General features: G+C 39.8%; 1 protein-coding gene across 2 annotated transcripts; it reads left to right on the top strand.

Annotated features, from left to right (window-relative positions):
* The first annotated feature begins 3441 nt into the window (after nt 1–3441).
* LOC139117273 (CUB and sushi domain-containing protein 3-like) lies at nt 3442–25580 on the top strand. Of its 2 annotated transcripts, none has more exons than XM_070680228.1 (8): nt 3442–3866; nt 9832–10017; nt 10609–10815; nt 11266–11490; nt 13574–13765; nt 14558–14773; nt 17474–17689; nt 24710–25580. In XM_070680228.1, exons 1-8 carry the CDS (start codon nt 3785–3787, stop codon nt 25414–25416), a joined length of 2031 nt encoding a protein of 676 aa, XP_070536329.1. In that variant the 5' UTR covers nt 3442–3784; the 3' UTR covers nt 25417–25580. The 2 variants fall into 2 exon arrangements, with proteins under 2 accessions (XP_070536329.1, XP_070536328.1); XM_070680227.1 differs by having other exon boundaries at nt 3593–3866; nt 24707–25580.
* Nucleotides 25581–26050: the final 470 nt, after the last annotated feature.

A 26050-nucleotide genomic window follows, 5' to 3' on the forward strand; every position in this document is an offset into this window, starting at 1 on the left:
AGCAGAAAACTTAAATTCTTAAAGAAAAGTTTTATTTTTCAAGAGTAAAGTTAATTTCTTTATGGAAAAAAGATTTTCTCAGAGCAGCAAATTGAAATATAGTGAATAAAACTTTTTTCTCAATGGAGAGAAATTATTTTCTGAAGACAACAAAACTAATTCCTTCAAGATATATTTTCTACATATGAGTGTGGTTTAAGAATTTGGTAAAACTGAACTGAGAAAGAACGAAAAAGGGATGAAAAAGTCAAACTTACTTTTCTTCAGAGCGGAATTTATTTCTGAGAGGAGAAATATTTCATGTGAGGGCGCAATTACCTATAATGCATAGCAAACTCTTTCTAGCGAGAGTAAACATATTTTTGAGAGGAGTAAAACATTTTTCCGACGAGCAAAACTATTTTAACGGCGGCGGAAGTTAAAGTATCCCACCATGCAACACCCAAGTTTGATGACCCAGAGTCTCCGAGTTGGTAGCCGGTATCAGACAGTTCGTGTTCGTGTCAGCTACATGGACGATCTGCTCTCGAGACAACCATGACTGACTTCATCGGCTATACGGGCAGGCCAGCCCGGCCCTACCCTGCCTGCGTACGATGCTGTGTGTTGGGGCCGTATAACGCCGGGAACTCACAACATCGTACACAGGGCTACGGGCACGCGGGTCAGTTGCCACTTGTCTGAGTCCCCGAGAACGGTTTTATGTTTGAGTGATTCGTCCTGACGGCAGACGGTGTGCGACGGGACCGCATTGGGGTTCTTCACTGCATGGCATAGCCCTGCGTACAGGTCTGTGTGTTCCACAGACCTGTACGCAGGGCTATGCATGGCAGGGCTGTGTGTTACCGGCGTTATACAATGTGTGTGATATTCATCTTTTCTTAGAGGAGGAGCCAGATTCGTAATTTATAGAAACTGAAACTGAACCGAGCCCGCCAGATTTGACCACAGTCGCGGACTGGTTTGACTTTCACGTGTGGTTGCGGGGTCAAAAACGTGAAAGTCAACCAGCCCGTAAAAGGCATATCCCGTCCGAAAACACCACAGCTGTGGACCCACAACTACTGTATTGAACCACGCTCGACTGTGGTCAAATCTGGCGGGCCAGGTTCAGTTTCAGTCGAAGACTCTATCAATTACGAATCTGGCTTATAGAAAAGATGACTATCACACAACATAACATTAACAACACAGCAACTGATGAAGGAATAGCTCTGCATGGCAGGGCTGTATGTTACCGGCGTTATGTGGTGGGAGGCCGTATAACGCCGGTAACACACAGCCCATGCAGAGCTAATGAAGGAACCCAATGCGGTCCATCCCGTCGCACAACGTCTGTCTGCAGTCAGGACGAATCACTCAAACACAAAACCGTTCTTCGGGGACTCAGACAAGTGGCAACTGTTGAACTGACTCGTTTGCGTGCCCGTGCCCATAGCCCTGCGTACGATGCTGTGTATTCCTGGCGTTATACGGCCCCAACACACAGCATCGTACGCAGGCAGGGTAGGGCCGGGCTAGCTGCAGTACAGTACGGCAAACCGTCCGACCCAAAAACCTCGAGGTACTGTACTGCAGCTAGGGCCGGACTAGCGTGCCTGTATCGCCGATGAAGTCAGTCATGGTTGTCTCGGAGACTCTGGTCATCAAACTTGGGTGTTGCATGGTGGGATACTTTAACTTCCGCCGCCGTTAAAATAAAGTTTTGCTCGTCAGAAAAATGTTTTACTCTTCCCCAAAATATGTTTACTCTCGCTAGAAAGAGTTTGCTATGCATTATAGGTAATTGCGCCCTCACATGAAATATTTCTCCTCTCAGAAATAATTTCGCTCTGAAGAAAAGTAAGTTTGACTTTTTCATCCTTTCCTTTTTCGTTCTTTCTCAGTTCAGTTTTACCAAATTCTTAAACCACACTCATATGTAGAAAATATATCTTGAAAGAATTAGTTTGTTATCTTCAGAAAATAATTTCTCGCCATTGAGAAAAAAGTTTTATTCTCTGTATTTCAATTTGCTGCTCTGAGAAATCTTTTTTTCCATAAAGAAATTAATTTAACTCTTGGAAAAATAAAACTTTTCTTTAAGAATTTAAGTTTTCTGCTCTAAAGACATAAGGTTATGTCATTTAAGTAACTCAGTTCGCGCTTAGCAAAAATCTTAAACTCTTGCTGTGAACAATTTTTACTTCTTTTCGAATAAAAAACGCTTTTGAGAAACAAATATTTTGTTCAAAGTTAAAGTTATTTTTTAAAAGTTAAAGTTTTTTTTGTTAAAAGTTTTTAAAAAGTTTCCCCGTTCAGAAATAAAAGTTTGCTGTGGAGAAATAAAATTTCTTACAAATATTAAATATATTGTCAAGAAATATGAGTTTATGTTCAAAAGTAATAAATTTCCATGACGTGTAGGGGAGTTTGTTATCTTGAAAAATTTTACTTTTGTTTTACAAAATAAAAAATACTTTTGAGAAACATATTTTGTTTATGGTTAAAACTAAAAATACTTTCGAGAAGTTAAAGTTAAGATAAAGTTAAGATAAAGTTGCCCGTACAAAATTAAAAGTTTGCGGTGGAGAAATAAAATATCTTACAAATATTAAAGATATTGTCAAGAAAAATTAGAGTTTATATTCAAAAGTAATAGAGTTCCGTGGCGTGTAGGGGCCACCGTAGCCGACAATGAGATGCAAATGATATTCGGTCAAGGTCTCCTCAACTAACTTTCGGCTGGTTCTTCACTTTCTACTATTTTTTAGTATTTTTTACAAAGGCACAGACTTATTCTACCTGCAACTTAAAACTGATAGTGATTTTGTAGCTCATTCTTTACTATTTTTCATAGTTTTTGGTAGCCGGTAACACACACTTCGTGTTCGTGTCGGCTACATGGACGATCTGCCTTTATTTCGGTCCAGTGAGTGTGAAATAAACATTATATTATTACGTTACTTCCTCGATAAGGCAACCCTGATTTTTCCCCAAATGAACATTATTTGTTGCATGAACTGTCAAAGGAACACTGAAATTCCCGACAACGGCGGCAGAAGCAGAAACTGCGATTACATCATTAGTTTAGTCATTACAGGCACGTAAAACTTTACTGCGCACACAGTGTAGTCGCATGTCGCATGTCGTGACCGGTCTTCCATAGAAATGAATCGTCAATATTTCGAATATTTGTTCACTAATCGGACTCCTTGTTGGACATGACCTTCTGCAGAACACGTGGATTATGTTGACTGTCGAAATTCGTCGAAATTCACAAGACAGGGGCTTAATAAGCGGCCCAAAACTGCCGATCACACTTGGTGGGTAACTTGTGACCCAGCGTGACCTGTACTTTATTAATGATGTAATCTGGTCGATGATTGGCTGAATGCCGGAATACATTATCATAATGAGTCTCCAATTTTGGAGCTGACCCGGACTGTTAACGACATAGTCAGACCAGACTCCCTGAGACTTCGAACAACTCGATCAAAATCGATCACACGCTCGTAACACAATCCATGCTGAGCTCAGAGAGGTTTTACTGGTATGTAGAGCCTCAAGGAGTCACAAACAACACTTGCTTGCGTGTATATAAGCTGCCGCACATCTCAAAAGACAAGAAAATTACATCGATGAGGGCTATGCAATCAGGGTTGGCTCATTGTCAGGACTGAGTGACGTAGAATAGCCACACCATTGCAGCTACACATATCCTTGGGTTCACGCCGCCGCGGGAAGAATTTGGTTGTTCATTTTTGGTCGTAATAAATTAGTCCGTCTTTACAACTTTTCGGTGATGTATGCTCTTGTGAAGTTCCAGATATCAGCTCCCGTGGCAACAACCATCATCCTCGTTACGTTGATCCATGGAATAACCGGTAAGTACACACATTTCTGTGTATGTGTCTGTAAGCCTTGTTGTGGATCCTTCCAACTTTAGCACCGGAGGAGGGGGGCTGCGTATATGGAGGAAAAATACTATCGATGGACTGTTCTTCCTTCGCAACATTTTATTTTGCTAATTAAATGTTGTCCGACAAAGTTACTTAAAATATCGCATCTCGTCATCTCCACTATGGTTTTGACGTAAAATAACGAGCTACGCTAAGACATCGTCACACGATGCCAAGGTCATTGCCGTAGCCTTGGTTGTCCACACCTTTATTTCAATGCTTTGTTCCAAACTTGAAATATTGACAGCAATACAAAATATGGTCCCTATAACATATCTCCGTAAAATCGGTTGGGTCAGTAGGGAACATTTAAGTTTGTATTAATTTATTTTGCTACCTTTTTCACCAACCTTTTTTCGTGCAACATAAATTAATAGTTCCAAGAAATATTGACAATTCGCGTGATGTGTATGAAAAATTCACACTTTAGATTATAAAATCACGGTAGATCGGCTCTTTGAAAACATCTCAGTATTTAGCTTTTTATTGCTAGCATAAACTTTCAGATCTGAACGACCCAGAACTTGCCTTCTTGCACATGTAGCCATTGGAAGTAGAAAATAGAGGGCGCTTGGATTTTGACAATTTAAACACAGACGGCTTATTGTCATCGTAAGACAAACCGCTTCAAAGAGTTCACGAGACTTGCCTGCTTTGTTCCTTTTTATGGCAACGATCATTGGCTAGTGTTCGACATTAACAGGGGTAGTCATTAGAAGGCAGTGTCCGAGGTCTTCTCAGTCTTGCTTCAGGCTACAACGCCACATTTTAATCCATCTTTCTAGTCGCAAAATGTGAATTGTTTCAGTTGCAAAAATTTTGGTGGGAAAAACTGTTCAAAAACAAACGAAGAATGCATATTCCATATGCAAACTATACCACCGCGCATGCGGCGCCAGCTTGCTCACGTTTTGTGATCTAGAGCGAAACAAAGTTTCATTATCAGCACGTCATACTATTCCAGCATCAATACAAAGAGATAGTAAAGGTCACGTATTATCACCATTTTTAATTTCAGTATTTGGATCCTTGAGACATTTCACTTTAATTTAAAGATCCATTAGCTGTAACTTTGGTCATTTTTCTTATTTTGTTTGTTCTGTGTATCATCTGCAGTTTCTGGTTTGAATCGCTGAACCATGGAGAGATTCCTAATATTTAGCTCATAAATATACCCTATATGAGTATAATATGCATTGTTATTGTTTAAATTTTGTATTCAGGGGACTAGAATACATTTATCAACAATAACAATGGTCTTTTCACATATACAGGCCGTGTTGGCAAGCAGGACACCGGGCATTGGTCATGATGATTGGTTTATAGTAAAATTCTGTAGTTGATACATTGAAACAGAGTAGTGAAAAATTAGTCAAAAATTACAGCTAATGTCCCTTTAAACAGTTTCGTTTGAATTTACATTTAAGAAAAGCAACAATCGAATCTATTGCCATGAACATTTTCACCGGGATTAAAATCAGCGAAATTCATCTTTTAGCGAAAATGGTAAAATTGAATTAAAATGAGTGCTACTATAAAATTTACGGTTTATTCTGCTCCCGTCGACAATGTCATCGTCCACGGTCAGTCTACCAGTCATACATTCAACAACAAAAACATGGCCCTGTGTAAATCATCCACTGAGGTCACCGATAACCCTTGACCGGTCAGCCAATGTATGCCACAGCTTTCGTCAAGATTACGGTCACAGCAAATTAACCTTATTCTGCTTCATTCACGGCTTAAGCGTGGGTGTCCTCGATCTGCGGTTGGCGTCATATTGTGACGACAATCGCCAGGGTCATGCCTGACTAGCCCATTCGTTCACGGTTCATCGGGTTTATCAGTTGGCGAACCTATCAACGGAAATTATCTATCCGTTAAACTAGTTCGCGTCTCGAGCTCGAAAGATTTAAACTTTCGCTCAAACTTGCAGTAAGGAAACTTCAAACCATTCCCTGTCGGAATGAAAAATAAAAGTTAGGGATCACCTTGGGAAATTTGGTACTATAGAAACAAATAACCTAACATTTACCGACACTTGAAATTCAAAATGGCCACCATCCCTGTGTTAACTCTATGGGGAAAAATAGATTTTCGATTTTTCCACAAAACAAGCCGATGGAATGCTTAGTTATTCCATGACCTTCAAAATGAACCCTTACAAGGGGTAGACCAAAAGAGAATTGTAAAAGTTTGCGAGTGCGAATGTGTGTCCCACAGGCGCATTCTACTTTTAAATGCAGGGGCGCCGGGCCGGGAACTCTGCTCAAAGTTTGTCAGGGACCCCTGTGACCAATTATATATATATATATATATAATATATATATATATATATATATATATATATATATATATATATATATATATATATATATATATATATATATATATATATATATATATATATATATATATATATATATATATTAAGAGCCGGCAGCCGGCGAAATTGACCGGTTACTCTCACGATTTCGCCGGCTACTTTTTTGGAAAATTTTAACTCTTTTATCTCTCAAATATTATTTACCTTCTGAAATGATACGGAAAAGTATCACAAACTGTGTAATCAAACTATTTAATGGCTTTTATGTGAAACAAGTTTAGAGGACAAGCGACTGCTACGATCGCAGTGTACTACGTTATAGCACGGTCTTGCGTATACTGCCTTAATAAAAATCGGAATTGCATGCAACGGACGATTCCATTGGTTACCTGAATTGCTGATTTGTATGTGGTGACGTTTATTTTCGTCAATGAAAACGTGCGTACTACACCTGTAGGCCGTCATAAGCTCAATTCAAAATGGTCGATAAACAAATGAAGACAGAAGCGATCACAAGGTCAAGTTTCGCTGTACGATCTTCGGTTTTGAAGTGCACCGAGAAACAAAAGAAGGATAGTTACGTGGATTTAAACTGTTTTCGAAGGCAATGGCCTGATTTTTTCTCACGAAAAAACTTCCCGATAACAGTTCGAATTTTAGTATGTGAACGTATATAACCAGCTGTAGGTATGGTATGTACTGCTTATCGGTCTATCCACGCCAATAGCTTTCGCCCAGAGTGGTTTAAAATACGAAACACCTCTAAATTCACTTCAAAAACGATCGTCAGGTTAAATCCAAATGTGAGCTTCTGAACGTACAAATTTCCATATCCTATATCAAGGTTCTTACTTTGCATGGCCACATAGTCAAATAACCTTGAGGGTCTTTGTTTCTATTTGCGAAATATGGTAATCACTGTCATTTTTTATCGCTCTTGATAAATAGATTATCCTTTACCTCCTTAGTGGTATAAAAGTTCTTCATCTACCGATTCCATACATAACATCAGCGTTCTTAATTTTAAGCATAACATAGTACATTCATGAAACGTTTCTCGTTTACTGTGCTTAAAATATCAGTGTTTCATCAAGGATTGCATCAACAAAGGGGATTTTCACCCTTTACCTGAAAACGTCTTGTGGGATTTTACCAGTTCATGTGTTCCACTGTGCCTCTACGTTGTGACTGGCACCATTTCATTCCATGGGGGGGGGGGGGGGCTGCCCCCCCCTTGACAAATTAATTGGGGTGCCGACATTACAACAGAAGGGGAATCACCAATCCCCTGACTAGATGTAACACTATCATCTACAATATCACATTTATATCATTAATAATAGTGCATTATTATAGTTTACCTCCTAAAAGCATGGAGGTTCTTAGATTCTGAGACTAGTTTTCTTTGTTGAAAATATCGTCAACATTACCACATTTTATCATTTTTAATTATGAATTATCATATTTAGGCCTAATCTCCCAGGAAAATGGCTTTTATGATATGAACACAAATTGTCCTGGAACACTGCAGACAATTCTGATCGTGAAAATACTAAAAATTCAAGTGACTGTGAGCTGTGAAAAGTGAATTTTAGCTAATTAGGGTTTCCGGCCTTCGGTCGGGAGGGGGAACATACCCTCTCGGACCCTCCCCCAACGACGACCGCTTTGTTGTCATGGCAGCTGCAAGCCGTGTACTTTATCTTTCTGGCCCCCTACTTCAAAACTTAATGAAACCCCTGATATATATATATAATTTAAATGTTGCAGTTATGTTGACGTGATGCATCTAGATATCATGCATGAAATACATTGTTTGTAAACAAGAAAGTCGCACACGCGCAGTACCGACGACCCCCTCCCTTTAACCTCGGAACGTGTACTATGCTCGTACGTTTCACTTCATAGACTGTGTGCTACACCACATCTTGGCAAACAAATATGTAAGATTGAACTCATGGCAGCATTCGTGATATTTCTTGAAATGTTTCTTTTTTATCTTACAATACCATCGTTTGTTTGGTTTGACGCCTGCTGGCCGCGATGATTGATGAAATTCCATATAAGAATGAGCTTTTGTTTATCTCTGTTCAAATGGCAGACTTCATTGTTATTTCAGTATAACAGAATTCCCCGTGCCTAATTATATTTACGCTTGAGAATTAATTTTGGGGTCATTGAAGTGTATTTTCCTTATAATTATTTCACAATCGCCTATTGTTATTACTGTTCATGGCGTGATAAACGGGAAGGGTGACTGAACGTACACTCAATCGGTATTGATCAGGGTGGATCAACAGTTTACTGAGAATAAATATTTGTCCGCATTTTCCGCATAAATGACGAAAATAAAACCTGCTAGTGTTAGAATGGCTACTAAAAGTCACACTAATTCCTATGAATTTATGGCTCACACTTCAAGCTGCACCAACAGATGCGTATGCAACGACAAAATTTGTCCGAATTTTAGGCAGCGTTATCCGATGCCGCGCGCGTGCTGCTATATTTAGTAACAAACCTGAAATCGCGATCAACGCTATTCAAAGAAACTATACGTCACACCTTATTCTACTCATAAGTACACCATTTACACTTTTTAATAATCCATTTAACAATGGTTTCCTGTTCTAAACTTTACAGTAGACATTTGTTGAAATAACCACTATTGAATATTACATGTGAAAGTATAGTGCATTGTTGAAATAAGTAAAGACTATACAATGTAAACAGCGTCATTACAGACTCTACGAATACACTGGTTGAGTTGAATATTTGACTTGAGGCAACATGTAAGAGAGCAAGAAGATATAGTTGACACAATTCTGACAAATATCTTTGCGATATATGAATCATCAAAAACGATTATTATCATGATTTCATATTTACTGATCGGTGAGAGTCGTACAGACTTTCAGTCATATACATATTTCAAACTTAAAAATTTGGAGTTGGGCAGAGTCTTTTGCAGTGCAATGCAGCAAAAGTGGGAGGGTCACAATTCAGAAAGAGAATCGGGGAGAGGGGTAACATTAACCCCCCTTTTCCTCTGTCCTATCCCCTCATAAAGACGTGACTGAGAGCTTCCCTACAAGTGCTAGAACCATTGATGCACATCTGTTACACGGGGTTTGCTAAGTATGACGAGAACGTAATATTACTGTTCAGTTAAAGGTAGAATGCTCTTCAGGGACCGATACTTAGAGTCTCAACATTTTACAAAATTCTTTTGGCCTACCACTTGTCAGGGCGTATTTTGAAGTTCTTGGAGTAAGAAAACTTTTCACCGTCTTAGTTTTTCGAAAATCGAAAATTGTATTTTCCCTAATAGAGTTAAGACAGGGAAGGCGGCCAATAATGTCAGATATCAGTACCTGTAAGGTAATCCATTTCTCTTGTACCACAAACTTGATTTCGAAAGAGAATGGTTGAAAGTTTGCTTGAGGAAAGTTTAAGCAAAATTTTAAGTCTTTTTCCTTCGAGGGTCGAATTACCTCAAAATACTACTAAATTACATCGATGTGATAACCCTGAAATTCAACATTTTCAATTTTGTTCTAATTTCAGCTCAATGTCCGGATCCAGGTGTTCCAGATAACGGGTATTTGGTATCACCCATCAACCCATCTTACCCTGTTCCCACACAGACCGAGTTGAAATTCAGATGTTCGGAAGGATACACGATGTACGGCAAGTCGTCGTTGCTTTGTTCAGATGACGGCTCATGGGATAGTCAGCTTCCGCTCTGTACAGGTATTGTACTGCAATACTTCACGATTTGGTATTATTGTAAGGGTCTGAAGGGAGTACAATTTCAGCTCAATCTGGTCATTTTAGATGAAGTCCAGAGCAAAATATCACTGTAAGTTTTTCAAGTGTGAACAGCACACGACATAATCACTCGAATTGTCTATATTTTGTGCACGACACTGGTCTTAGACTAGCAATTATACCACATACTGTGGATTTATGGTAAAGTGTATATCCAACAATATCTGCTAGGGGGAAATCAACAGTACGAGGCAATGATCGTTAACAATCGTGGCCGGAACGATAGGCGGACTGAAAAAGAGCAGGCCTTGGTGAAATTTGTTTAGCGAAATGTTAATACTGAATGATTTAAATAACAAGATAGACAAAATAAACTTTATTTGCACAAATGAGCTTCCGCTTTATTCATAATTCCAAACAAAAATATTTCCATTCACTTTAAAACGGAAAGGAACGCAATACTAGAAAGCTAATATGTGGATATGCAAATCTTATTAACTTTTCAATCAAGAGAACGGCGCAAATACCCGCAAATATTTCCAATATATACCTGTGTATCATGTATGACTTCAGGACTCAGAAACGTGGCATTACTTGGCCTGACCGCTGAAGTGAATGGTGAGAAGTACAATTGGGTGAAAACCAAGTCACCGCTGAATGAAAACCCGTATGGTGTTCTGGTGACGAGTAATTCAACGGCGCCATATTGGAAATTGGACCTGGGCGGCGTCCATGACGTCGAATACGTGGTAGTGTACTATGGTTGGAGAAATGGGGCTCGTAAGTATCCTACTCAATTACGAGTACTCTACCGATTCAGTACGTTTGACGCATAATTTACATCCGATCAAGTGAGTATAGATAGCCTCACACTTTCTGATCAAAATTATCTCCATATTGAAGTCAAAAGACATATTTCAGGATATTTTAATATAAGTGAACTGCAGTTTCGAGCGAGACAGGAATCTTTCGGCCAGAAGACATTGCGCCCTTAAAGACAAATGGATATAATCACGATTTTGCCGACCATATGCCTTGGGACATTTCATTGATCGAGTGCTCGATTTTCTAAATAAATTTATTCATTTATGCCCCTGTTTATTATCAGAGTATGGAAATCATTTATACGCTTAATATCATGATTTCTATGATGTCACTGCAAGGAAAAACCGTTACATCTACTTGATACTTACTCCATGTGAACGTAAAAACTCTTTGTAAATTTTACAGGATTTAAGCTTGTTGGCGCTGTGGTCCGGGCAGGAATGGACGAAGAGTTGACTGAAAATTCGCAATGCGGATCAATGGTTGGTGAGAGTGATCTAACCAGTCGAAGCGATTCTATTATTTTCTCCTGTAACAGCCCAATCAGAGCACGCTACGTCAGCATACAACGAGAAAATGTCACCGGTGAGGATGTTCTGATTGTGTGGAATGTCGAAGTCTTGGCAACAGGTGAGTGACCATAGTTGTACTATGGTTTACCTGAAGGTGATCAAAATCATAATCCAATCGAAAATTTCAATTCTGTAATTTTCGTTACGAAAGAGCGGCGTCTTTCTTGATATCATTTTTTAAAAAGGCAACCTGCTTATGGTGTGTATGTGTCTCAACTTCTCAGATATTGTAGGGCTTGTGATTCCTACGCGGATTTTCAAATGAGACACAGCTTATTGGTATCAAAACTAGTGAGACAGGGATATACATCCAAAAGACTCGTGAGGACTTTCAAAAAGTTCTACGGTCGATATAATGACATTGTGGCCAAATATGACACCTCGGTCACTCAAATGATTAGCGACAGCATTCCCGGCTTTGACTTATAACAGTGATTCATATACTGTATCACTTCATACAATATTAGACAATTTTGGGACCAATCCTGACGGGTGTAGCATGCTAGCAGGGTACGCTTACCCATTCCGGACACCTGGTACCACCACTAACTATCAGTGGTTCAGGATGGTCCTACTTAAATTTGTAAATCTCAAATGTCCCATGGACCTGGTAATGTATTACCTTGAATGAAAATGATTATTGGACCAGTTTTATGTCATATTAATTTAACCTCGGGAAACGGACTGGTTCTTGGAAAGAGGTGATCATAATCTCGACACGCAACTTTTGTCGTGTCCGGGTTTTTACAGACGTTCATACTTTCAAGAACTGTCTTGAGTCGACGGTTCTTTGGTTGCGAATAGCAGAAAAGCTGCATTTTTTGCTGTTCAATTTTGACCACCCTAACAAGATCTCGTGGTCAACCCCCCTCCCCCCCACTTTCAACCTACAAAACTCTCGGAATCGAGAGAGGCATCGAAAGATCTGTCAGTGGACCAAAATATCCGATCGATATCTATACACACTATTGCTGAAAAGACAACTTATTTAAGGCCAGGAAGAAAAAATAAATTGTTCATCGGAATCGCCGCTTCTACTTTGGCATATTTGGAAATTTTTTTTTGGATCGCGGCAAATTCTTACTTCCGCATTTATATTTTTAGTACTGCCGCTGGTGGCGCCCTACACTGTGTCGGGTTTTCGCGGGCACGGGATTTTGAATGAGACTTCATACGTGTTATACGTTCGGACTTAGTTGACCGCCAACACGTTGTTGTGACGTCTGAATTTGGCGAATCACGACGCAAAGGGGGTCGATTTGGCCAGAAATTTGCTCGTTTTGTAAAGGTTAGTACATGTCACATCATGAGTATTAATTTGATCGCCAACATTCGACGTGATGGCCAACAGTTAGTTCCAGAGACGCTATTCAGTGTTTGTCCTGATATTACGTTCAGCGATTTGTTCAACAAGATCGTGACAGCAGATGGACGGTGCATCCGATTGAATGAAAACTGCATCGAAAGTATAAAAATTTACGGCAATGACAAAACACATGGTTGCGTCGATGTTAAAGTACGATCTGAATGATGACTATATAACTTCACTCCGATCACAGTCACGTACAGTGTTGTTAGACCATTGTGTAAAATGTGTATATATAGACAGTGGTAAAGAGGCCAAAACACGGGGCCAAAGTAAAATGAAAAAACTCAGATGCTAGGTCCCACCAGGACAATATTAAAGGACAATACTGAATTGTTGAATTTCAGTGATTTGCTGTACATTTCATGATCAGTTTTATTCTGAGAGAATGTTGAAATGCTCAGAATATGTTATGCAAACACTAAATGTGAATGCAATGGCCTATGTTATTGTTGGGAAATATAGTATTGAATTCAGTTACCAGTATCTGTGTTTCTTGTCTGAGATATTTCTGATAAAAAGGGAACAATTATCTTGCCTTGTCTGCATCTGTGCAAATATGCCAGAGAACCGCGTTTACCTTCGGCCTAAAAAAAAATAAAAAAAAAAATTTCGCTCGCCGCTCCTGGGACTTGGTCCAAAAAATCCGATGAACAAGATTTTTTTTTTCTCTGGCCTAATGTATACATATAGTTTAAAATCTTTGGTCGTCGAATTCTTTGCTCATGTCAACTAACAGAAAAATCCATGATTATTTATAAATCCCATTCACCAGGAGTTTGTGAATTCGATCCCGGGATTCCAGAAAATGGCTACCGTGTTAGCGGAGATCCCATATTGCCTGCAATTGAAGGAAATGTTTCGCAATACTTGGAATATGCGTGCCAAGAGGGTTATACTAGATATGGAGACGCCGTTGTCCGATGCATAGGTGGATCCACCTGGAGTTTCCTTCCCATATGCACAGGTGTGTAATGCCTTCCTCATTCTTTGAAGAGAGAGAGAGAGAGAGAGAGAGAGAGAGAGAGAGAGAGAGAGAGAGAGAGAATCATTTGGAAGCCAAGACAGCAAACACGCGATTTACATAAACATCGACACACTGCAAGGGACGGGTCGATAATAGAGTTGAGGCGTTGATCTCGAGCATGGCAGGGTTTTTCAGTCGAGTCGCAACGACATCACCGCTGCTCCGTCCCAATCAATACACCGAGCTAAAGCCATCGAAAAGATGGATTTAACTCTCTCTCTCTCTCTCTCTCTCTCTCTCTCTCTCTCTCTCTCCTCTCTCTCTCTCTCTCTCTCTCTCTCCTCTCTCTCTCTCTCTCTCTCTCTCTCTCTCTCTCTCTCTCTCTCTCTCTCTCCATTACAACTTCGCCGATGCTAACTCGCCATGTATGCAACCTCGAAATTTCGGGGTTAGTTAGTATGCTAAGCCGGTCCTAGGGTGTCACGGAATCACGCTGATTACAATAATTGCAAATCAAACTTCTGGAACATATCTATCTCCACATTTCTCTCTCTCTCTCTCTCTCTCTCTCTCTCTCTCTCTCTCTCTCTCTCTCTCTCTCTCTCTCTCTCTCTCTCTCTCTCTCTCTCTCTCTCTCTCTCTCTAATAGCCGATAACAAATGGGGTATCAACTGACTCTTTTCACGGTTAATACATGGCATAGCAAACACGCACAGTGAAACCTGGGACTGACAACAAGTTTCCACTGTCGATAAACTCATACAGACTGAAACGGCGATGTTTTCTTTGCAGAGTTTGAAGATGTAGCACTCAGCAAATACGCCGAAACCAGGACTCTAAACTCAAACAGCAACGTCACCACTTTTGGAAATGACGGTGACGTCGCAACATACTTCAAAACGACGCATGATCCACAGGCCAGCTGGGTGGTAGATTTGGGAGGACTTTACGAAGTTCAGTACGTCTACGTAATCAATCGTGAAAGTGACCAAACTTGCCAAAAGTGCGGTACGTAGCCTCCTCACTCAGTCATAAGAACACATAAAGATCCTTCCGCGACACTGTTTACCGTTACCCTGTTCATGTTGTATTATTTCTCTATTCACCTGTCTCCGCTTTATTTGAGATGCCACGTTCTCTAATCCATGTTTTTAGGGACTTCTACACTGCTGTTTGTTTAAAGTGGTACGCGCCTAGAAATTACTGATCGATTCTAACTCTTACTTACACTTTCCCCCAGGACATTTATACCATTCTCTTCAATATTATGAATAAAAATCAGGAATCACTGGCACATTATGATACTGGAGAAACAAATTGTACAAAATCAAATAATATTTTAGATTCTAGATTCAAAATGGCCGCTACTACTATATTAGAGAGCGTTCAGTTATTACGAGCGTGGGTGGGTGGGCCGGCAAAATTCAAGGGCTGGGGTCAGCTCAAATCTGAAAACTGCAAAGGGGTCATGTATTTTTCTAACAGCACAGAGGGGGGACTTGATTTTCATAAGGATCCGTCCCGTCAAAAAGCAGTTTCAGTGTTTGAAATATTCTTGGAAATAAAAATAATTTGCTGCATGATTTCATTGCCTGAAGTCTCTTAACAGTCAATCTGAATAAAAGTATAATTATCTGTCACATGATCATGTTACCTTGGCAACTCTATACAGGCTTGTCTTCTTGTAAATCGAGCTCGTTGAGGGCAATGAACAATTCCTATTACTTGCATATTAGAAATATAGCTAGTTTTGTCAGGGAAAATGTTTAATAGTTTACCTGTAGACTATCATAAGAAGTGAAATAATACCTTAAGGTGAAATTCCAATATCATAATTTTGTCTACATATGAACTCTCAAACACCCTATTTGAATCAGGTATATTTGTACCCATTGTCAAACACTTATAAAAGCATATATTTAGTTAATTTAGTATTGTAAAAACATTATTCATAGTTTTCTCATAGACTCCAATGTATAGTGATCAACATTTTCGGTGAAATTCCAAAATCAAATTTCTTGCACACACATGCACTTGTAACCACCCTGGTCTAATCAAGTACATCAATAGCAATAACCAAGCATCTTTAAGTGAACAGATTTAGCCGGTTTTGTATCTGAAAACAATTATTCATAGTTGACCGTGTATAGTGAATCAACATTTTGATGAAATTCCAAAATCAAATTTCTTGCACACACAATGTACTTGTAACCACCATATTTCTAATCAAGTACAATTATGTTAATTATCCCACCTCTTTATATGCCCAAGTATAGCAAGGTTATATTGGAAAAAAATATTCACAGTTTTGTCATAACTCCCATGTAGGCCTATATGGATGAACATTTTCGGTGAAATTCCAAAATCAAATTTCTTGTACACATACGAATTGTAACCACCCTATTCCAATCAAGTACATTTATTATTTAAGAAATATCTATAAATTCTCATATATTGTTAGTTCTATTAAAAAAACATTCATAGTTTTCTCATAGACTACCATGCATAGTGAATCAACATTATCAAAAATTACACTCATGCACTTTTTTCCTGCCACTTCAAGCAAAGTACATTTACATGAATTATCAAACATATTTAAATTTACAGACTGATATAGCTTGTTATTATGGGGAAATGTTAATAGTTTGCCTGATAGATGCCCATGTATTATGATTTGACATTTTAAGATGAAGCACTACGGGGTAATGGGGCCATATTTTGCCTTCTAATAATGGCGCAAAAAAATGGTGACCTTCCCAAAAGGCATGCCTGAAATTTCATCATTACCTTCAAAAATGCTTGCTCAAAAGAAATGCGACCCACCTGCAATTTCTGTCCAATCCCTTTGAGGGTGGATTTCAAAGTCAGAAGAAGTCAGAAGGGAGGATTTGAATGCCTGGTTAGTTTGTTAAGGATGGCACTTGAAAAAATCTTAGAACTTCTCTCTATTCTATTGCCCCCTCTTCAGAGGCGGTTTTGAATGCAGCTTTACTCAAGTATTGAGGGGTGGGGGGTCATCAGTTTTTTTTTGGTGCAATGGGTATGTTGATTCACTTCTTTTGACCGACGAACAGGAAGATTTTGCCGGCCCATCCCCGGTCATAATAACTGAACGCTCCCTTAGTTCCGAGAACCAACTTTCCGATATTTACACCCAAGTAACACGGTAAAAAGATCATTTCCCACTCAGGTTTCAAAAGAAGTCTGCAAAAAGCGGCACATCCACAAAGTCTTGAAAAAATGTGAGGTTGAATATCTGTACCTGAGGTAACCGACGCGATCGTACGTAGAGTTGTACATTATCTCATCAACACTGCCACAAACATCCTGCTGTCATATCACAACAAGCATCAATCAATTTTATTACCGCTGCCACTATCATCACAATGAAAGGATCATACACACAGCATGTTACCGTAGCTGCCCGAAAAGTTCCAAATTTCCGAAATTCAAGTTCGAAGAGTTTGAAGCGAGGGTAGTTAGTGTTCGACGCTACGAAAGAGGGCCGAATCACGGTTTAGTGAGAGCATTCCGTGTTTGCTTGGAGATATTACATCCTGAAGCTCAAACCTATCACTTCGATCCTGTAGGTTGAGACACTTTAGAATTTCGAACTGTTATGCCATTGACGAAACGCAGCAACTTACACAATAATACATCAACACAGTGGTAATTCTGGATCTAAACTTTACTTTGCGCCCTCACTAGGTCAAAGGTGGTTCTTCCTCTACATAGCAGTTGGGATGCACTTCGACGATACGAGAGCGAACTGGAAGTGTGGAGAGAAGATAAACGACAAAACGAAGATATTGTCAGAGGCCACCATGCGCTGTTCTCGTCCAATCCTCGCGAGATATGTTGCAGCGCGGATAGGCGGCGTCGCGGGAATTCTGAACTTAGCCGAAATTAAAGTTTTTGGAAAAGGCAAGTAGTGAAACACATAAACGTCAGCAACGACGATTTTCGTCTACTCAATGGGTGGCGATTGCCTCAATAGAAATTGTCGCAGAAACTTTCGTGGAACGCTATAACATATGCATTTGTTGTGTCTGGCTGTACACGCTGCAAACGCATTGCATGTAATAATCACAATTACTTGTAGTAAGCTGGAATGCGCCTCGAGCGGAAAGAGTTTGTCGGAAGCTCAAATATTAACAATAATTGTCAATTTTCCTGCTTGTATGGGTCTGGTATAGTAATAAAGTTTACGCCTTCCTGTCTTTATGAAAATAGGAAACTCAAAGCCCCTGTAAAAAAGCTAACTTTTAACAATTTTTTTAATATTTTTTTTGAATATGACATCCTCAAATGTGTGAAAGTAGACCATAATTGATACTGAATCGCACGGTTCGTATGCCCAGCATTCCCCTTCAGGTTTAACATTTAGTAACGCTGCCATTTTGAAATTCAAATATCGGTAAATTTTAACTATTTTCTTTCTGTAATTCAAAAATTTCCGGGATGAGCCCTGTTTATTCCTCGATTAGACAAAAGAGGATAGTGACCGTTTCCCCCTGGAAAATTTGAGGAAAAGCTTCCAGAAAGCGTAAGAATAAACATTGTTTTCGAATAATATTATTAAAATCCATAGGCAATAATTGATAATCTATGCTCAATATTCAAATATCGTGGGTCAACGGTTATTATAAAGTTGGTGTTTGCTCTTATAGTATACTTAGAGGTACCTATATAGCTGTATCTCTTCGTCTGTTTTCAGGTATTTTTTTCTGCTCGTAAGCGAAAGATACAGTTTCTTGTTCTCCCAAAAAGTCATGTGGAAATGGCGCATGCTCAGCTTGTCACTGAGCACATCCTACGTCCGCGTTCTGTCCACTTTTATTGCTAACAAACTGAATTTCAGGCCAGACAAAAAAAATATTTTTTTCAATAATAAAAACGCATATTCTACTCAATTCATTGTTTTAAAAAGGTTAATACTTTGTATATCAACATTTTTAAGGAGAAGAAAACAGTAAACTTGTTTGGAAAGAAGTAAACTAATAAAGTATCAACAGTTACGGTCATTGTCCCTTCAATAAACTTTTGTGAAATGCAAAAACCAAGCTGAAGAGCTTACGAAATATTGTTCGTTATTGTACTTGGGCCTCAGCCCAAGTACATTTGTTTTCATTCCGTGGGAAAAAACTCTGTAAGGTATAACCATTTCTGGCTGAGACCAGGGAGGGCAAAATGTCTTGGCTTCATCTTTCTTGGCATAATAAATGGCGTAATGATGCTAACTTAATGGAAGTGCTGCTCTCAGCCAGTCATGAATAAGTGAGATGTGAATATAAATGCTTCTCTATCTGAGTTTTTGCCACAAAATCTTCTGAATATAATCAAAATGTGCATCGAAATGCAACAATTAATGCACCCTCCGTTTCCTAAGCGATGGCACGACCCTTGCTACACCCACTGGACGAGCCAAAGTGGGAGGGGTAATTTCAGTTTGGTCGAACAGGAGGGCTCGAGACCAGAATTTAACATTTAAGCTTGAAACATGTTTAATCACTGACAAGATGTGGACTAGTGTTAATCAAACTGAAAGTTTGAAAAGGAAAGGTTTTATATCCCGGACACAATGAAAAACATTACGACTGGAAACTGTACCCCCAGTTGAGAATAGTAATGCCCACAGCGATGGAGAACACTTATCCTTGAGCTGAGAAAACCAGACCATCATTTCGAAATAGAGCTGCAGATTCGAGAAGCTCGTTCAAAATAGCTAGGTACACCCCATAAAGGGGTGGTTTCGAGTTTGAGGGCAAATTTCGCCTCCTTGATATAGAAATCGTACGTTTGTTTTTCCAGGAGAACACACCATTTGACACAAAATTTGCATGTAAAGGGGTCGCCAGTAAGTACGTGGTCAAATCTGGCATAAGAAACAATATGAAATGTTGGGTAAAGCCAGTCCAAAATAAACTGATTTGAACTTTGTGTTTTGTAATTTATACCACTGCAGTAACATTACCTTTTTTTGACAACATCACACAATGTAATACGTTTTGAAACTGAATACTCCGACGTATTCTGTGTCTCCTTTGCTAAAAAATACGGTATGCCGATTACCATGTAAGGAGATGATGACGTCAAGACAGATTTGTAGTGCGTTTGGTCCTGGATGGTGCACGAAGTTTTGTCGAGGTAGCTTGTGTATTTGTTTCCTAAATGGGAGAGATTAGGGTCGATCTAAACGAAGACCGAAGAATGTTATGATACTCTAAGCGAGCTGAACTCTAACGCGAATGGTTGGATAATTTGGAGGATGTCTAGAACCGGGGTCTAGAATGATCTCGTCTCATTAAGATTATTTGGCGGTCAGTATTGAATTTCAACTGCGTCACAAGTTTGCGAAATGAGTATTCCGTCGAACGGTCAACGAACGATGTTTTAGAAATCTGGAGACATGGCACATCGCATTTTTATTTTAGTATTTTATATTTTACAAAAGATTTAAGAAGCAATGATTTTGTCGAAAATTCTGAAAAAAATATAGGAAGATTTGATCGCGAACACATTTTCACTTGGGGTCAACTAGCCCTGCGTACGATGCTGTGTGTTCCGCTACAGCTAATTCGCCCCGCTCACCACAGCCCTGCAAAGACCCGTACGTAGGGTCGGTGACTTCAAATCCATTTTGGGACTTCACGTAAAAAGCCAAATTACTGCCGAAATTCAGCGTTCTTGGGCCCAAGTCGTATCCCAGCCTACCTCAGCTACTCGATCGCTTCCAAAAATGACAGTCTTTTATTCACTTCTCGTAAATAACCGTCGATGTCGGCAACTCTCTCGCTAGCCCTGCGTACGATGCTGTGTGTTAGCTGTAGCACATAGCATCGTACGCAGGGCTAGGGGTCAACCGGATGCGCTATTTTGCGGGTTGCGGGTTGCGGGCATGAAAAATGTGTGTTTTTTGATATCATTTTCGCCCTTCTCACACTTCAGATTAGTTCAACCGCCGATAAAAGCACAATTTTCGAAATCGTTTTCAACGCCGTTTCAAGTAATTTTATTGTGGTGAACACGATTATAGTCCTAGGAAACTTTTCAAAGTCACGCTGGATCAATAGCCCTGCGTACGATGCTGTGTGTATGGCGCGTAATCAAGGCCAATATTCTAACTCCCCATTTTCAACTATACAAAGCGACATTCAACATTCAAACTCCCCATTTTCAACTATACAAAGCGACATTCAACATTCAAACTCCCCATTTTCAACTATACAATGCCGCATTTTCAACTTTCGAACTCCCATTTTCAACTATACAATGCCGCATTTTCAACTTTCGAACTCCCCATTTTCAACTATACAATGCCGCATTTTCAACTTTCGAACTCCCCATTTTCAACTATACAATGCCGCATTTTCAACTTTCGAACTCCCCATTTTCAACTATACAATGCCGCATTTTCAACTATCGAAGCCATAGGTCCCCCTAGACCACAAGCCAGCGAACACAAGCCAAAATTAGCATACATATAGTCAAATACGTCTTCAAAAAATCGTCGGTGTCATTTTACATGAAACTACTTATCACTTTGTTAGGGAGTCCCAAACACACGGTGACCTCGCAGTTACTTTTGAACATGGACGACACCGAGTTTGTTCGTGACCACGTCAGTGGTAGTTTGTCTAGGCTGCTACTTGACCTTGACCAGCCCGACAGACGGGGAGATGTGTCACGTAGGTGTGAGAGTCTTGTTAGACTTTTGTCACAGTTAAGTGGCATTTGAATGTGTAGTGAGCGTATTGTCCAGCTGGTGCAAGCCGCTCAACGTGAAATACATGATGTTGAACATAGTGGTCACGGTGTAATAAAGGGAAAGTGGCTTCACGCATCAGCCATCTCGTCTTGTATGTGCTTTGGTGTGTTTAGTGTTAGCTCTGCATTGCACTGGGCGGTGTGTTACCGGCGTTATACGGCCTCCCACTACATGTGGTTGGAGGCCGTATAACGCCGGTAACACACAGCCCTGCCTAGCCCTGCGTACGATGCTGTGTGTTCCGCTACAGCTAATCGCCACGCTCACCAGGCGATTAGCTGTAGCGGAACACACAGCATCGTACGCAGGGCTAAGCCCTGCCATGCAGGGCTAGTTTAGTGTTTGAGTTGTGTTTTGGCTGTAATAGTGTGGAAATTAATAAGCGAGTTGTTAATTTTAAAATAAGCCATGGCGAGCCACGCATGCATGCTCTTGATTAGACGACATGATTGCGACCGAATTAAGCCTACGTGATGGCGGAGGTCGGCGGTAAATCTTGATAGCATCACAAGTGTTTCCGGTTCATATTTTTGGACCCTCTAGAACATCACATAGGAATAACTCTAAAACTCCGAAACGTCATGTGACGTATCTATGACGCGTTCTGACGTAGTATAGCCCAGAAGGAAAAACGTGGGTAACTACAATGAAGCAAGTTAGGGATGCCTAGGGAGAATGCGAATCCTAAATGTTGAGTTCGATAGTTGAAAATGTGGAGTTCGAAAGTTGAAAATGGGGAATAGCAATCCCAAATGTTGAGTTCGATAGTTGAATGTTGAGTTGTAAGCTTATAGTTGAAAATGGGAGTTTGAATGTTGAATGTCGAGTTGTATAGTTGAAAATGGGGAGTTGAATGTTGAATGTCGCTTTGTATAATTGAAAATGGGGAGTTTGAATGTTGAATGTCGCTTTGTATAGTTGAAAATGGGGAGTTTGAATGTTGAATGTCGCTTTGTATAGTTGAAAATGGGGAGTTTGAATGTTGAATGTCGCTTTGTATAGTTGAAAATGGGCAGTTAGAATATTGGCCTTGATTACGCGCCATACTGTGTGTTCCGCTACAGCTTAAATAGCCCCGCTCACCACAGCGGGGCTATTTAAGCTGTAGCGGAACACACAGCATCGTACGCAGGGCTAGCTGGATCAAATGCTTGAAGGGGGCATACCGGCATGGAGCGACTATCATACTGCAGGTGCAAGTCATACGTTCATGATATTAGGAGATAAATTATTGAGAGCTGCAGAACACAAACTCATCCAAAAATATTCCTATTTAGATCGATTCCTGAAAATAAGGCAACGCACCGGCGTATTTTTCCCCGGGATTTTTCCCACTGAAATTCTCGCGTAAAATGTTAGCAGAATGTCGTTCTCTGAGGTCGCGACCTCGCTTGAACCGAAACGGCAAAGTAAACTAAGTCCTTTGTTGTACGTCTTTTTCTTTTTAAAGATTTCATGAAAAATACACGGCATTTACAATACACATCACTTCTACGCTTTTTTAAGTCAAATCTTTCCTTATGCATTGCATTTAACTAGGCATTGTTTAATTTTCTGTATGAGTTGCCCTGGAACCGAATTGTGAATGGATGCATTACAAAGAATTTACTTCCTATGGCCTGATACTAGAAATGTAACAATTTTCATTCCGCGATAAGTGGCGACATTTTCGAGGCGCGATTTTTTTGTCAGTCTGGTATTACGTATATTTCTCACTCACATCCATGGCAAGAAAGAAAAGTATTCAGATCCCTAATTATTTGTAATGGCCAGGCAGCTCGGAATAAATAAATTGGTCCTCGGAATCGCCGCTTTTAGTTTAGCAGATTTTGATTTTTTCAGAAACATAACGTATTTTCACCCATTTGGTTTGGTCTGTTATAGCATCTTTAGTCCAAAAAATCAAGTTTACAGCATTGATGTTTTCAACAGCCTTCAAATATACAGTATTACGTTAAATACACCATATAGTAGTGTTTCATTAATTTTAACCATCTTGACCTGATGGTGAAATATGGACTTCGCAGGAAAAGGGATACTGTACGATAGACCTGATCATCATTATTTATAATAGACACATTCTAAAGGTTTTATTTCTTATATACTAAATGCCATATTACATATATTAGAAATCTAGCCATAATTCTAAAAACCCGCAGCCCGTAGCCCGCAACCCGCACTTTAGCAGACACCGGGGTCAACATGGCATGGGGTCGCAGCCATGTTGCCTCAAAACTTATTTCTGTCTGCACTCAAAACTCAAAAATGTCGGATATGAACCTGAAAAATCGATGCAATTTCGTTAAAATTCGGCGAAATTTCAGCCTATAGACAAAATTTCATCTAGGTAAGGTAAATTTACTGAAATTTGATCGACAAATAATCCTGAGCTTGAACGTGACAGCTCGCCTTCTCCGGGAAGTCAAGCATCCAGCTGCCCATACACAGTTGCTCATATGGCCAGGTTTATTAGATTGTTTTCAAGCGAGCGAGCCAATAGAGCTAGAGGTCTGATTTTTGGTATATAGGAATAACTTAGCAATACAATATTTTGACAAAATGTCACGTGACCTCAATGACCTTTGACCTCAAGTAGATATATTTGTCCACAACTCAATAACCACAAGTGCTACACCCTTCATATTTGGTATGATGGGACACCTTATGACACCACATATTGTACCTCATTAATTATGCGCATATCTAATTCTGAGCAAGCCAATAGAGCTGGATGTCCGATTTTTGGTATATAGGGATAACTATAGGGTAGAAATCTAAATATGCCCATCTAAATATTAGACATCTACCATCGAGAACAAAAGAAATTTGCTGTAATTTGAATATTTAAGGAGTTTAAGCAATTTTCACTATAAATAAAGAACCCCTGCCTCAAACTCCACAAAAGTTGCTAGACATATTTTGCCGTTGTCATGCCATTGCTTCGTTTAATAACCAGTTAATCAAATGCCTAATTGACAGGAGGAAATTCAAGACCATATTTGAATAGTAGTATATATTGTCCTCAAAATTACTCTATCACGGCCCAAGTACTCATTGCCTTCAGCAATACTGCCTTGTTTTAGTTGAGGATAATACAGTAACTCACTATGTCAGTTGCGCAAAAAATGAATATTAAAGGTGTCGTTATTCGCTTTTGTTTTGTTTCATGGCAGCAGCGATGTGTGAAGATCCTGGACCACTCGACCACGGATCCTACATGGACCCTTCATCAGGTCAGACTGTATCATTTCCAGTCTACAGCGAACAGATTATACAGGTTGCCTGTCTTCCCGGATACACGCTGATTGGCAACGACACACTGGAGTGTACGACAGAGGCCCGGTGGAACGCGTCAAGGCCGGTGTGTGTTCAGGACCAGTCGTCGACAGAAGCAACTTTCGGAAATTACGAAGCGACAACTGGTGCCACTTCAACGCAGAACCTTGGACTTGACACTGATTTGCAGCCAGTGATTACATCAGATGGCACAAACGCTGCAACGTCGTTCCCGACGACAACTATATACCGCTCACGCACTACAGAATCGGTTGATGTGGTCACTAGTACAGTGGCCTCATCAGCAGAGACGTTAAATTACTCGGAAGACAGCACGACAATAAATTTTTCCCGCGCGAGCAAAAATTTGCTTTCTACGCCTAATAAACCTGGCTTGAACCATATTGTTATGGCAGTCAGCCTGGTGTGCGTATTCATATCAGCCATTGGCGCGGCAGTAGCCATAAGGATAGCGAAATCAAACTATGCAAAATATGTAGACAGGAAAAGGATTGAAACAAACGCAAAATATCTTAAACAAGAAAGCAAAGTTGACTGCGTAGCGAGTGAATTTATGGAGAAACCACGAAATCTCGCCTGGCAATGAGGTAACGAATCCTCGCCAGGTGAGATTTTCGAACATGAGAGCCAGCAAAACAAAAAAGACTGAATGACCGAGTTCCAATTTTAGTATCGTGATCGTATCACATGCCGATGTACGGCTATTAATGGCATTTTGCCAGGGAGGAGGATTGTCTAAAAATAAAAAAAGGAGTTAAATTAATAGAAAATTTCTGTCGGCCATTAAATGTTTTTATAAAAAAAACACACGAAAGCCAGCCGAAAAATTCTCATCTCACCACCTGACTACCCTTCTCCAAGGATAGAATGGTATATCCTTCTATGAAATTATAGTGAAATTACAAATACTGTCTTGTAATTTTTGTTCGGTAATATATTTATTTGCGTACTGATGTTGCGAAGAAAGTCACTTTGCCCAAACTTTGTATTCCCTTCGCCTATCAGAGAGAGAGGGGGGTTATACAAAATGAGTTAGACAGATATATGACGATAATAATAAGTTTGTAGTTCTTGTAGTCAAACCGTACTGCCTACGGTTTCAAGACACACCAATTAAGATGCAAACTGTGAGATACTGCGGCCCCGGGAACATCGATATTGATTGAGTGGCGTTCCATGTGCCGAAGTTTTGTACAGAAAATTGCTACCATTTTAGCGCC

This window comes from Ptychodera flava, chromosome 18 (assembly GCF_041260155.1).
Source record: "Ptychodera flava strain L36383 chromosome 18, AS_Pfla_20210202, whole genome shotgun sequence".
NCBI classification, from domain to species: domain Eukaryota; kingdom Metazoa; phylum Hemichordata; class Enteropneusta; family Ptychoderidae; genus Ptychodera; species Ptychodera flava.